This window comes from Sorex araneus, chromosome 1 (genome assembly GCF_027595985.1).
Source record: "Sorex araneus isolate mSorAra2 chromosome 1, mSorAra2.pri, whole genome shotgun sequence".
NCBI lineage: Eukaryota > Metazoa > Chordata > Mammalia > Eulipotyphla > Soricidae > Sorex > Sorex araneus.
Window position 1 is genome coordinate 207,070,597 of NC_073302.1, and position 14,481 is coordinate 207,085,077.

At 45.7% G+C, this 14,481-nt stretch overlaps 1 protein-coding gene across 3 annotated transcripts in view; it reads right to left on the reverse strand.

Annotated features, from left to right (window-relative positions):
• Positions 1–12,523, reverse strand: part of EPC2 (enhancer of polycomb homolog 2) — a 101,281-nt gene extending 88,758 nt beyond the window's left edge. For 2 of the 3 annotated variants that reach the window (XM_055118560.1, XM_055118550.1), the window contains exon 1: positions 12,056–12,522. In XM_055118560.1, coding sequence (XP_054974535.1) covers positions 12,056–12,208 — 153 coding nt within the window. In that variant the 5' untranslated portion in view covers positions 12,209–12,522. Of the gene's footprint in view, positions 1–12,055 lie in introns of all 3 variants that reach the window. The other variant, XM_055118555.1, reaches the window with a different exon arrangement.
• Between the last annotated feature and the right edge of the window lie 1,958 nt (positions 12,524–14,481).

Here is a 14,481-nt window from a genome sequence, read left to right on the forward strand (position 1 = left end):
CCCCTGGACCTCAAGGATCAAACATTCAAGGATCAAAGCCTATTGACTGATGCTTTAACAAGTCCCCTAAGTGTATCTGATGCACGCCAAAATTAGAATCACTAATCTAAATCTTGGAAATTTCTTTTAGGGGTACTTTCCAAAGTCTTCACAAATTCACAAATTCTGTTAAGGTGACTGAGCTGTGTCAAATAAATCTGAAGGAAAACTGCTACTGACTAAAGCATAATGTACAATCTTCTGAGATGTGTGTGTTAGTGTGAAGTGGCACATCTTTTAAACCGAAGTCCAATAAAATTCGAATTGTATTTTTAGGCCGTGTGTGTGTGTGTGTGTGTGTGTGTGTGTGTGTGTGTGTGTGTGTGTGTGAGAGAGAGAGAGAGAGAGAGAGAGAGAGAAGTGGCACTGTATTTTTAGGCCATCTTCCATTAACACAAGTTTCTTTTCCGCACAACTCTTTAAGCAAGTTCTGTTCTTAAAAAGGAATCAGCCTGCCTTAAAAGGTCTATCACAATAAACCACAAAAATTCTACCGGCTCTCTAGGGGATTGCACACTCCCAAAATGAAAGTAATGCCATGCATCTGAAATTTAAAAATATGCATCCTGACATATAAAAATGATTTCAAAATTAATTTGAAAAATTAAGTCTTACATTTAATTCACTATTGCATTTATATATACTCAAATTATGCACATAACACAAGCGTTTACAATTTTTTCTTCCACATATTAAACCTCATTTGAATTAAACTATGCGCAACTTTTTGCCTATGATATTATAAACTGTTTGAAGACAGGCACTACATCTTATGCTTATCTGTATCTAAAATACATGTACTGGTCATTCAACCAATAAAAGCTTAGTGAGAGCTACCAAGTAACTTAGCATACCAATGACAGAAAACACCAAAGTAATCAATGCAGAGTTCCTGAATTCTTATGTCAATTACTGAGTGAATAATTTTTACAAACTACATCTGAAAGTCTGAATCTATACAGAAAAATCTCCCTTAGCCGAATACAAGACAGTTTTCTTCAAGAGGATATCCATCTTATTACTGTTCTAAGTTATTTAAGATATTAAATAATTGTTAGGCACAGAAAGATGGTAAAGTGGGTAAGGTGCTTGCCTTGTACACAGCGAACCCAGGTTCAATCCCCAGCACCCTATATGGTCCCCCAACCACTCCAGAAGTGATCCCTGAATGCAGAGCCAGAAATAATCCCTGAGCATCATCAGGTTGGCCCCAAAACAAACAAAAAGATATTAAATTTAAATGTACTGACAAGTCATTTATTTAATCAACAGTTAATCTAATATTACAATAAGAATAAAAAACAAAGTGCTGGGAACGATTCAAGGGTTTACTAAAAACTAGATTCCCACATGGGTCTAGTAGGTCAAGATTTATAATTCAAACTCCAAACCATGCAACAGAAAGCTACAATTTGCCATTCTCAAATCCTCAGATTTCAAAGAGAAAAAAATTTAATCAAAATTTAAACTTGGTAAAAAAAAAAAATTTAAACTTGGCTTTGGGCTGGAAAGACAGCTGAATGCTAGCTGGGGCCCAATTATTCCCCTGCACTGCCTGCCTCGTTCCCTGCAATACTGTTGGGAGTGATCCTCTCAACCTCCATCCCGAAAGCACGGAGCTGGATACAGCCTTCAAGCACCTGAGGAATTTTTCTGGAAACACACACATAACTAGCTGACAACTGCTGCCTCTAAGAAGGTCTGGGGGTTGGGAAGGAAGGTCAGTTATTTTCTTAAAAGACCATAAAAAGAATGTCATGAAACAAGGAAATTGACTTTAAGTAGTACAGAAAACATTATTCTACTAATTAACATTATATACTAGGCATTATATATGCCTAGTAAACAGACACGTGGATTGACATATCTAAGTAATTTTCACTCATTTTTGGAATCAAAAATACTAGTCCGATTTTATTACACAAACAAGGAAACTAAGGGTCAGGAAAGTTGAATATTTCCTTCAAGGGCACACAAAATTCATCGTAATTACTTGAAAATGTTTAAGTGTGAAGGGTTTGGTTTGAGAGGAGTTGAAATGTCTTGTATTCTCCTTAACTCAAATTTCATTTTAAAATTGTGATACAAACAACAGGGAGCTAGAGCATTTGCCTTATGTGAGTCAACCCAGGTTGGCCCTCTGCCACCACATGACCTTGCTAACATCTAGTATAGCCTAGAGCCACCCTTACCCCAGCATCACTGGAAGTGGCACTGGAAGGCTCAGGCACAGACACCAGCCAGTGTAACACTACATTCTTGGGCCCTAGCACTGAACCACCAGCAACACAGGCCAAGGATCACTGGGTGTGGCACAGGATCTGCAATTTGCTTAGGCTTTTGGGGGAGAGGTCACACCCAGCAATCCTCAGGGGTTACTCCTGGCGATGTTGGGGGAACCATATGGGATGCCGGGGATCGAACCCCAGTCTTCCGTGTGCAAGACAAATGCCCTACCCACTGTGCTATTGCTCCGACCCTCGAAATTTGCTTTGGAACCCCAGCTATACCCCCAAAATGCTCCTCTTCAAACAGTAACTATAAAATACTCTAATTTCATTCAAATATCTTGAAAATTAAGGGTCTGTAAAAGTACACTGAATTTTAAAATTCACCTAAGTTAAACACCACCTTAACTTCATAAATGCTGATCTTGACATTAAATACCCATCAACAGTACACTTCCCAGGACTGCTCCATGGCTATACCTGAACTCAAGGGTAGTCTTTACCAATACAGGTACACTTCCCGAGTTCCCCGAGGGGCCAACGTAAGAGACAAATAACTGATGCAAACCAAACCATAGTGCACTCTTCTTAACTGAAAGCCAAAATGATTTTATAGTCAAATGGATGCTCACTGCATGCTATGAACTGTCCCAGACCAACACAAACCATCCTCCCAACAACTCCGTAAGTTCTTTAAATGAAATTAACCCACTTGAGGAAACAAACCATATCTGGTTCCAAAACAAATGCATTTAACTATTACTCTGTATTAATTTAAAAAAAGCAGAATTGTTAAGAATGAAAGATAGTACTGTACTGGCTGATGAATTCAGAGCTGCCCTGATTCCTGGCTTGCTTCTAAAGCCTCGCTCGACTTGCCAATCCTTCCTGTCTGTGAGAAAACCTCTATGGGCCCACAATGAGTTCTGTTTGGGGTTACTTTTAACCAACTGAATAATCCTACCTGCTACAAGATGTGGCCCTCACTTTTTTTTTATTAGTTTATTTTTAATTAGAGAGTCATCGTGAGGGTACAGTTACAGATCCATACATCTTTGTGCTCATGTTTCCCCCATACAAAGTTCGATAACCCATCCCTTCACCAGTGCCCATTCTCCACCACCAGTAAACCCAGCATCCCTCCCCCCCTCCCCAGTCCCGTCTCCCCCCACCCCACCCTGCCACTATGGCATGGTCTCTCACTCTGATTAGGTGTTGTGGTTTGCAATAAAGGTGTTGAGTGGCCATTGTGTTCAGTCTCTAGTCTGTATTCGGCCCGCATCACCCTTCCCCCACATGACCTCCGACCACATTTTTACTTGGTGGTCCCTTCTCTGAGTTACCCAGAATGAGAGACCAGCCTCCAAGCCATGGAGACAACCTCCTGGTACTTATTTCTACTATTCTTGGGCGTTAGTCTTATAGTCTATTATTCTATATTCGATGTGGCCCTCACTTTAAGAGAACAAATAAAACCTAACTATTTCACAAGTAAACCCTCTATCCCTCTTTCTTTTCCCAAAAGAACAGTTTACAAAAGATACGTACCACCAACATTCTCTCATCATTCTCTGAGGAAAACACACTTTTAGTGGCTTCTCCATGCTTATGGAATAATGAATGACGGAAAAGCAAACATACAATGTCTTAGATATCTACTTCTCAATACCTCTTAGCCCAGTTATTTATAAATGAAGTAGTGCAACAGTGAAGATAATAGTTAACCATCCTGAAATCAACCATTCTTTTTTGCTTGTTTGCTTTCTGGGTCACACCCAGTGATGCTCAGAGGTTACTCCCGGAGGTGCCAAGGAGACCATATGAGATGGATGACAGGGATTAAAGCTGGGTGGACTATGTGGAAGACAAACGCTCTACCTGCTGTGCTATGAATCAACCACTCTTGCAAGTAAGAGTAGAGTTCCTTTATTTTGCCCCAAGGTAGAAGATTCATACAAACTTCAAAGTAGCAATTGTCACATCTAGAAGTAGCCTCCTCGAAACATTGCAACAGTTTCTTTCTTCTTAGATGCACTGACATTTAACTTTTTCTATTTCTCTTTCAATGTCTCTCACTTGTGTGAATCTGATAGTTCTAACTTTCCAGATGTTTTTGAGCTCAATGACTCATTTAAATTCCCTGAAGTTAAAGTCTGCATTGTACTCTTTCAATCTTCACAATATTCAGCACAAGAAGCATACATAATTCTGAAACAAAGACTTCTTTAGTTTCCCAATACCTAACTTAGATAACAACTGATACGAAGATGACTCCTGGATGGCATTTGCTTTTGTAGAAATAATAAAATGCCTCTTCGTGAATCATGAAAAATATCAGTGCCAAAAATAACTCTGAAAAGGTAGAAAGACTTGGCCAAGTATGTGGTTCAGTGGTAGATCACTTGCCTTCCACGTCTGAGGCCCTGGGTTCAGTTCCTGGCATTGCCCAAAAGTTTGTAAGATATAAAATATATGCCTACCCTATAACTCAAATTATCACAAATATTAATATGACAAAAATAGTCAGCTAACATCTGAGAAAAGAAATGGTAGTTCAAATACGTTCCCTTTCTTTAAAAATAAGCTTGGAGTGGATCAGAGATACTACAGTGGATAAGGCACCTGCCTTGCATATGCAGCTCACCTGCATCTGATCCCCAGCACCCACCATGTCCCCAAAGCCCCATCAAGAGTAATTCCCTAAGATGCAGATCAAAACAACAATGAGATAACATCTCACACCACAGAGACTGGCCCACATCCCAAAAAACCAAAGCAACCGATGTTGGCATGGATGTGGGGAGAAAGGGACTCTCCTTCACTGCTGGTGGGAATGCTGACTGGTTCAGCCCTTTTGGAAAACAATATGGGCGATTCTCAAAAAATTAGAAACTGAGCTTCCATTTGACCCAGCAATACCACTCCTGGGAATATATCCCAGAGAGGCAAAAAGGCATAGTAGAAACGACATCTGCATTTCTATGTTCATTGCAGCACTGTTTACAATAGCCACAATCTGGAAAAAAAAACAGAGTGCCCAAAAACAGATGACTGATTAAAGAAACTCTGGTACATCTAGACAGTGGAATACTATGTAGCTGTCAGAAAACATGAAGTCATGAAATTTGCATATAAGTGAATCAACATGGAAAGTATCATGTTGAGTGAAATGAGTCAGAAAGAAAGAGACAGACATAGAAAGACTGCACTCACATGTGGAAGTAGCTGAGAGGTACAAGCTTGCAATGATGCAATTTCTGGCAGATATTTCTCTGGACTTAGTTACTAGAAATCCAAACTGTGCAGCCACTAGTGCGGCTGCTGCTCGACCTCATATCTCTTCATTCTCAACAATGGAAAACAAATTATCAAATGCTTCCTTTTCAGCAGGTCCGACTTTAGGGGGGAGAAACTCCAAACAATAACAGTGAGTTTTTTGTTGAAATATTGAGTGTAATAAAAGTAAAGTGAAAGTAAAGTGAAATTTATCAGTTACACATGTGGGGTGGGGGGCTGGGGAAGTGGGGGGGTGGGGGAGGTATACTGTGATTCTTGGTGGTGGAATATGTGCACTGGTGAAGGGACGGGTGTTCGAGCATTGTATAACAGAGACTTAAACCTGAAAGCTTTGTAACTTTCCACATGGTGATTCAATAAAAGAATAAATTTTTTTTAAAAAAAAGAGTAATTCCCTGTAATCAAGGTAAAGAGAAAAGGAAGTGAAATTATCACTCACGTACGGGGTGGGTTGGGGGGTGAGGGGTGGGATGTATACTTTTTTTGTTTGTTTGTTTTGTTTTTGCTTTTGTTTTTGTTTTTATTGGTGGTGGAATATGGGCACTGGTGAAGGGATGGGTGTTTGAGCATTGTGTAACTGAGATATAAGCCTGAGAACTTTGTAACTTTCCACTTGGTGATTCAATAAATTAAATTAAAAAAAAAAAAGAGTAATTCCCTAAACACAAAGGGCTAGATATGTACCTGGCACTTCTGAGGCCAAGTTCAATATATAGAACAGTATGCCTCCCACTGCCCCTGCACCGCCAGCTGTGTTCCCAGGGGCCTCTGCACCAAGGAAATGAAGCATCATTAGGTCCAAGTGCAGAAACCCTCGAACTGCACTGCCAGGCTAAGCATAGCCAGGTGTTTCCCTGGGTCTCCAAACACTGCTAGTAATTCCTCCCAAAATAATAACAAAAATTATAAGCTGAATTACATGCTTCAGGTAGATTTTGATTCCTTCCTGTATGCAGAGACGGCTAACACTAATCAACATACACCAATGAGAGATAATTACCTCAAAATAAAGACTTTTATATCAGTCAAACCTATGTGTGAAAATTCTGTTACTGAAAGGGGACCTTTGACTCAAGAGAGAAAAATAATTTGGTATGTAGGCAAAGTACCAAATTAAGAAATTAAAGAGTCACTGGAAGAATAATTACCAAGTTCTGATGATTAATCTCTCGCTTCTTCCCTCTCTGTCTATCACACACAAAGTTAGTGTTTCACAAAAACACAGCTGTTGGCTGGGTAGATAGTAGAACTGGAATGAGCAAAGTACTTGCCTTCCAGGCAACTAAACTCAGTTCGATCCCTGGCATGCCACACAGTCCCCCAAATACTGCCAGGAATGATCCCTGGGCACAGAACCAGAAGTAAGTTATGAGTGGCTACAGAACACAGCCATGAGTGGCCCAAAATTTAAAAACAAATACAAACAAAAGAAACACAGCTTTGGGTAAGAAAAATAGATGCTAATGGGGCTGAAGTGACAGTACCGCAGGTAGGACACTGCCTTTCATACAGCCAACCCAGGTTCCATCCCCAGCACCCTGTATTATCCACTGAGCCCTGCCAGGAGTGATAAAACTTGAGCACCACCAGGTGTGACCAAAAAAATAAATAAATAAACAAACACCCATGTACCAGTCAACATTTATAAAGGTTTTTTTTTGGTGTATTTTTTTTTGGGGGGGGTCACACCCGGCTATGCACAGGGGTTACTCCTGGCCCATGCACTCAGGAATTACCCCTAGCGGTGCTCAGGGGACCATATGGGATGCTGGGAATCAAACCTGGGTGGGCTGAGTGCAAGGCAAACGCCCTGCCAGCTGTGCTATCACTCCAGCCCCGGTTTTTGGGGTGTTCTTTGTTTTTTTTTTTTTGTTTTGCTTTCTGGGTCACACCTGGATGTGCTCAAAGACCATTTCTGGTCTTTGAGGGCTCAGGGGTCCATAAGAGCAGCTGGGGATCAAACCTGGGTCGTCAGAATATAAGGCCCAAGTGCCCTACTCACTGTCCTATCGCTTTGAGTCCTAATCAAGAAGCTACTATTTTGTTTTTGATTCTGGGTCAAACCTGGCAGAGCTCAGTTATTCCCAACTCAGCACTCAGGAAACCATGTGGTACCAAGGAACTGAACCTGGGCCTCCTGCATGCAAAGTATGCAGTCCAGTCTTTGAGTCATCTCTCAGGCCCTCAAGCACACATTATTAACAAATAAACCACGCAATGACCCCTGTCTCCACAATGATTAAATTCTGTTAGAAGAAAATCTAATAAAATAGTGAGTTTCCCATAGATTTCTTATATGCTTGAAAAAACACTCAGATAAACCTAACAATGCCAACACAGAAAAAATAGAGTTAACAGACTGCTGAGGGGAACAAAGTAAATAAAAAGAAAACGAGCAAAAGTCAAATACGGTTAGGTGATAGAAAACTACATTTCTTAATACTTTGATCAAATCAGTATCAACATTTAAAAAGTTGCTAAAATTATAAACCATAAAACATTTACAAAAACCATAATGAAGTTCAGATGATAACCCAAGGTTCTAGAACTGGTAGTTATGGAATTACAACTGGTCGTTGTAATACAAAAGGCAACAGTTAGGAATCTCAGCCCCTGCCATTTGCTAATAGTGAGATCCTTCAGCTTCTTCATTGGTAAAATAAGAACTTACAGAGCTCTTTCAAGAATTAAATAAGGGGCCAGAAAGACAGTACATGTGGCCAACACTGGCACCACTGACACCTGATACCATGTGGTTACCTGATTCTTACCCCTGATCCAGGAGTAAGCTCTGAGCATTTCCACATATGGGGGCCCCCCCACCCCCCCCAAAAAAAAACCAAACCACAAAAAGGAACAAAAAAGCCAGAAACTTAAATGTCCAGCAACCAGTGTATAAAAATATTAGCACATCAACTCATCAGAAAAAGTAACAAAATGGACTGACACAAACATAGGTAAATACAAGCCACTGTTAGGTAACATAAAATATTGTGCTTTCATGCATATGAAATCTTAGAAAAGGCAAAATTAGTGAGAGGGCAAAGCAACGGTTTACAAATTCTGGTAAGGACTGATCTGTAACAGCACAAGGGAACCTGGAGGTGCCGAAATGTTCTGCATCGTGCAGAACTTATTTGGTGAATATTTGTCAAAACTCATCAAACACTTTTTAAATTTATATACTTTATTGTATGTGAATTATATCTCAAAAGGTTTTTTAAATTAAAATAATTGGTGTAAAGTTCTTAACACAGTACCTGGCTGGGCGCAATAAGTAATTTTTACAATGTCAACTACCACCATTCAGCACTGGTGAGGAGGTGGAAGTCAGCTCTCGATAGAACCTCCGACTGTTCAGACCCTAGATAAACCTGTTTCCAGTACACAAATTATAGATTAAGTGCCATGGAAAACAGTGTAGAAACTAAACTGTGGGAAAATGTGAACTGGAAGATCTTAAACAAAAGATAAAGTAAAAAAGAAGTGAAAGATTCCAGCAGGTCCCAAAGAGTGAGCGAAGAGGCACCCCACTCTTGTGCACCGGCATCGCAGCTCAGGGAGCTTGATTTCCCCCCTTTATTATATGGAACTGTTTCATTTCTTTTTTGTTTTGTTTTGTTTTGTTTGTTTTTGGGTCACACCCGGCGATGCACAGGGGTTACTCCTGGCTCTTCACTCAGGAATTACCCCTGGCGGTGCTCAGGGAACCATATGGGATGCTGGGATTAGAACCCGGGTCGGCCGCGTGCAAGGCAAACGCCCTACCCGCTGTGCTATCGCTCCAGCCCCAAGTAACTGTTTCATTTCTTGCTCTCCTCTCTCGCCCTTCTCTGATATTTCTCAAGTAAAGCTATTTTTTTAATGAGCTAAAGGAATAACATAGCAATAAGTGCTACTAATACTAAAGAACACCCAGATTACTTCCTCAAAGTGTTGTCAGAATAATTCTCAATACTGAGTCAATGCGTATGTAAACAGTCCAGTGACAAGACAGTACAATGTAATCAAAATCTAATGAGAAACATAGACACTGTCCTTAATTTAGTGGGGGCAGTTAGAAGCAGTGGGAAAAGATTCATGAAAATATTAAACTGAAGTCAAGATTCTGCCAAACAAACAGCAGCAAGGAGGTCATACTGTGGACTGTTCAGAAATAACATTACAAACCCACAAGTCAACTGTTTGTTTCTTTAGTACACTGCAACTTTAAAAAAAATACTTATTTAAACATAACTAAGACATGTTTATAATGTAAATTGGATCTACAATCCAAACAAAACACAATGCAATTGTGAAAATCATTTTTCACTTCTCAAGTATAGAAATCCATAAATAAGACCAGAACTGAACTGACACTCACGAAAACACAAGTATTCTCAATGTTAACTATTTTAAGAGGAAAAAATAACATCTCATCGGACCTTCATGGAAGCAAAAGACTATGGACTATAATTATTGTCACGTGTGTGTGCGTGTGTGTTTCCATTTGAACTTTGAAGAACAGAAAAAAATCTACAAAATTCTGGCTTTCAACTCAAGTTCCATCATAATCTGGATCTTGTCCCCTAAATCTTCTCCCCTAAAATCTGGCAGCTGAAGTCAGCTACTGATACTACACCAGACTAGCAATACAAAATTGCAGCGGGGCTAAGCATGGCTAAGGACACCAAGCATTTATTTTTAAAGCACCATGCATTTATTTTTAATACACCGTTTCAGTGCTAAAGTACAACTGTTTTTCCTAAAGTCCGATAGAATCAAACTATCTATGACAATCTACATTGTGGACCACAGTTTGCAAAAAAGTGCGTCTCTCTCCCAGAGCTAAGTGCTCAATGTAGAACAGGGTTTTGAAATAAATTCTTCACAAACCAAATGATTACATACACAACACTGATACTTTAACACTAATGTCATCTTTCTACTTGGGCCAAAACCCATAAAATGATATTAACAGAATTCCAAGTTTGGAGAATCCAAAGCCGTGCATTTTAAAAGTAAATTTAAAAATGTTTGTATCTACTATAACATTAACTATCCCTCCTATAGTAAAGTTACCTAAGTTAGAAAAAAAAAATCTCACGTGAATTTTTACATGTGTTAGCTTGAAACCTTAATAAGCACAGACATGGGGTTTCCATCCTTTTTCAAGAGCTGAATGTCCACCCTGATGCGATTGCCATGATCATTTTCTACCGAAAGTGTCGGGCAAAAGAGAAATTGATGAAACCACAGCCGAAAAGTAGTAGGAGAGGCCAGGAACCGAGCAGCCAATCAAAGGCAGAAAAGCATTTCCTGCAGTGTTAATAGTCGAAAGAGAAAAGCCAATCACAGAAACCTCGCGCCTTCTTTTTGACAGTACCAGAAGCAAATGAACCAATCTACACGCGCCTGGGCTTGACAATAAGGCGGGACCGAAGGTTCATTGAAGAAATTCTAGAGGGTGCAGTTACTATGAACTTCGCACGCCAGTAGCACCACCACTCCGCGGTCGTAAACACGGGCCGAGCCAGATGGAAAGCCGAGCAGCTGCAGCGTGTGGCCCACCGGGAAGGCAGAGCGCCGGGGACGTACACGCCAAAACGCGCTGTCGGGGCAGAAGTGCGACCGCCAGCGTGCACACACGCACACACGCACATGCACATGCATGCACGCACGCACACGCACACACACCGTTCTCAACTTCGAAGACGTCCCCGTCCCCCGCCCCGAGCACTGAATGACACTTCCCGGAGACCGGGACGCGGGGCCACAGCCCCGGCTCCTTCCTGAGCGCGGCGCACCCGGCGGGCGCCGTCATGGCAGGCGGGCAGAGCCGCTCCGCTCGGGGTGGCGGGCACCGGCGGCCGCGGCTCTCCCAGTGCTACATCCCGCCGGACAGCCGCGGCCCGAGCCCCCTGCCGCCCAGTGCTCGCACCACCTTATTATCCCGTGGAGCGGGGAGGATGCCCTGGCCAGGTGGGAGGTTTGTTTTGAAGGCGCTTTACTTTCCAAAAAAAAAAAAAAAAAACCCACCCACCATCCCGAGGCAAAAACTGCGTCTACACGTGCAAAATCAAAACAACAACAACAATCTCTTCTCGGCCGCGGGAGCCCCTGCCCACTGCCCACCGCGCGCGGGGGACAGAGAGAAGGAGCCAGAGAGCGAGCGAGAGAGAGAGAGAAAGAGGTAAACAGAGGCCGTACGCCAAGTGCGCGCAAAACATCCGCTGCGCCATTCCCGGCCGCCGCTTACGGCAAGGCCCCCTTACGGCTGCGTAAGCGGCGCCGCGAGCTAATCACAACACTGGGACGCAACAACATGGCGGCCGCGGGCGGGCGCTGCGCCGGCCGAGAGGCTCTACGCTACTCCGCCGGCGTAGGGTCCCGCGCGTGGCCGCGGCAGCGGCGCCCTCCAGCGAGCGTAAAGCGCTCTGTGAATGGCGAGGCCCGACTGACAAAGGGGAGGGGGGAGGAGGGAAGGGGGGGGTAAACACTCGAGTCCCTACCGATTCCTCCTCCTTCTCCATCCCGGTGGGCATCTGGGGCACGGCCCGGTTGATGGAGACGCAGTCGTTGAGATCAGGCATGTCCTTGCCGCGGTAGATGGGCAGCGGCTTGGCGGCGTCCAGCGCCCGCGCGCGGAAGGAGAGTTTACTCATTGTCTCCCCGCCTCACAGGAACAGCCCGGGCGGCGGCGGCGGGGCGGGCGGGGAGGGGGGGAGCGCGCCCGCCGCCTCCTCCACCGCCTTCCTCAGTGCAGCGCGGCCGGCCCGCTCCTCCTCCGCCTCCTCTCTGCCCCCGGGCCCCGCATGGGCGCCCACCCCGCCCGAAAACAGCCCCCCGCCGCCCGCGGCCGCTCCCGGATACTAGACCCGCCGCTCGCCCGCCCGATCCGCTCCCTGCGCCATGGCCAACATGGCGGACATTACCACAGCGGCGGCGAGCGATCCCGGCAGCCCGCGCGAGAGCGCGCCCCCGCCGCGGGCACGCGCCTCGCCCTCTCCCTCCCGCCCTCCCTCCTCGCCCTTCCCCTCCCTCGCCTGCCCACCCACTCTCTCGGCGGCGCCGCCGGCCCGCGGGAGCGTGCGGCGCTCGGGGCCGCTCCGGGCCGCCTCGGCGCTCCCGGTTCGCGCCCCGGGGCCGCCGGCGAGCCGCTGACCCCGCGCCCCGCGAGCGTGCGCTCCGCTCTCCGCCGGCTGCGGGAGGGCGCCGGGCCCAGAGAAGAATAAGCCTCTGGGCGCGGAGATGCGCGGGGCTGTGCGTGCGCCCGGGTCCGCGAGCCGGGCCGGGCGATGCCCAGCGGCGCCGCCCCCCGAGCCGGTCCACTGGGCGAGCGCCCGGTTCCCGTCTCCGGGCCGGGGCGCTCCGAGCCGAACCCGGGGCCGGACGAGCGTCCAGGGCCGCGCCGACGGCGCCCCCGGCCCGCCGGGACCCGCTCCCCAGCCCGAGCCCCACGTCCCCCTCTCCCCCCGGGCCCCGGGCCCCGTGCGCCGCCCCCGGCCGGCGGGGAGGATGCTGCTGGCCGCGCCGGGTGCCCGGCCGGCGGCTCCGGATGCAACAAGTGCACTTGAACCTGTCACCTCGCCGGGCGGCTCGCCGAGCGCTCGCCCGCCTGCTCTTTCTTTCCAACGCGGAGCCGCCTCGAGAGCGGAGCTGACGAAACGCGACCGCGGCGACACACCTTTCCGATGGTGCGGGGTGCGCGGCTGCGGGTGGGGGGTAACCTGGAGCCGTGGAAGATGCCCCGAAGTTGGCGGCCCAGCGCCTCCTGTCCTCGTGCTGCTCCCACTATAGGACGGTGACAGGACGGTTGGGAGAAGAGCAACAGTAAGTGCCGCCACTGGTGGAAGAAAGGATAACTGGGGAAGAGAAGCGGTAGCTTGCCCCCAACCTCCTTTTTTTTAATTAAAAAAAAACTTACAATAAAAATCAATAGTGGAAGAAAATGTTGAGGCGCTGACACAACCGGACGTGATTAATTAATCACCTGGGTGTACAGGAAGTGATTGCTCGGAGAGTTCGAAGGATGGAGACGTTAGTGCAAGCCGGAGCTGGTTAGAGAGAGTTCTAAAGAGAGGGGGCATCAAAGGGACCCTGCAAGAAGCTGCTGAGGACTCCAGCCTTGTCAGCCGAGTTTCTGCATCACTACCATCCTACCAACCATCCCGAGCACTCAGCACATATTCCTGCCTACCCGTGAGCCGGCTTGGGATGGGTGAAGAGGAGCCTACAGTTAGAGCTCTAGGACCAACAAAACGACCTCTTCTCCTTTCGTTCCCCCTTTCCTCCTTGTCTTTGCACCTCTTTCTTTGAAGAAAGAAGGGTGGATGTGGTCTCAGGAGTGTGTCTAAATAGTCTGAGTTTGGCCCCTCCAGACTCGCACTGAGGGGCTTGAGTATTTTCCCACTACTTTGCAATTGGAAATAACGGTGATGCTGTGACTCACTTCTTGTAAGCAACACCTTCTTCAGGTCTTCCTCATGTCCCTCTGGAAGGAGAGGCTATTGGGAGGAGGTTGGGGCTCTAGGTTGAAGCCTGCGAAGAGGTTTCTTTTAGGGGGTGAGGTGGAGATGGTTGTTGAGATGAATCGTGTGGCTTTCTAAGTGAATGCCTCTCTAAGGCTCACCACGGAGACTTCTCTTTCCTAGAGGTGTTACTATCAAGAAAGAAAACGTTCCACGGAGATAGTAGAGTGGATAAGGTGCTCACCGTGCACCAACCAGTCCTGATTCTATCCCTGGCATCCCTGAACACTACCAAGCTTGATTTCTGAGTGCAGACCCTGGAGAAAACCCTAAGGTTTGCTGGGTGTGGTCCACCTCAAACCCCAAATAGACATAAAAAGGAAAACACTTCAAGTAATATATCTGTCATTCTAGCAATGCTGCTATCTCAATTAATTGAATTTCCCTTCATTTTCATGATAAGCCTA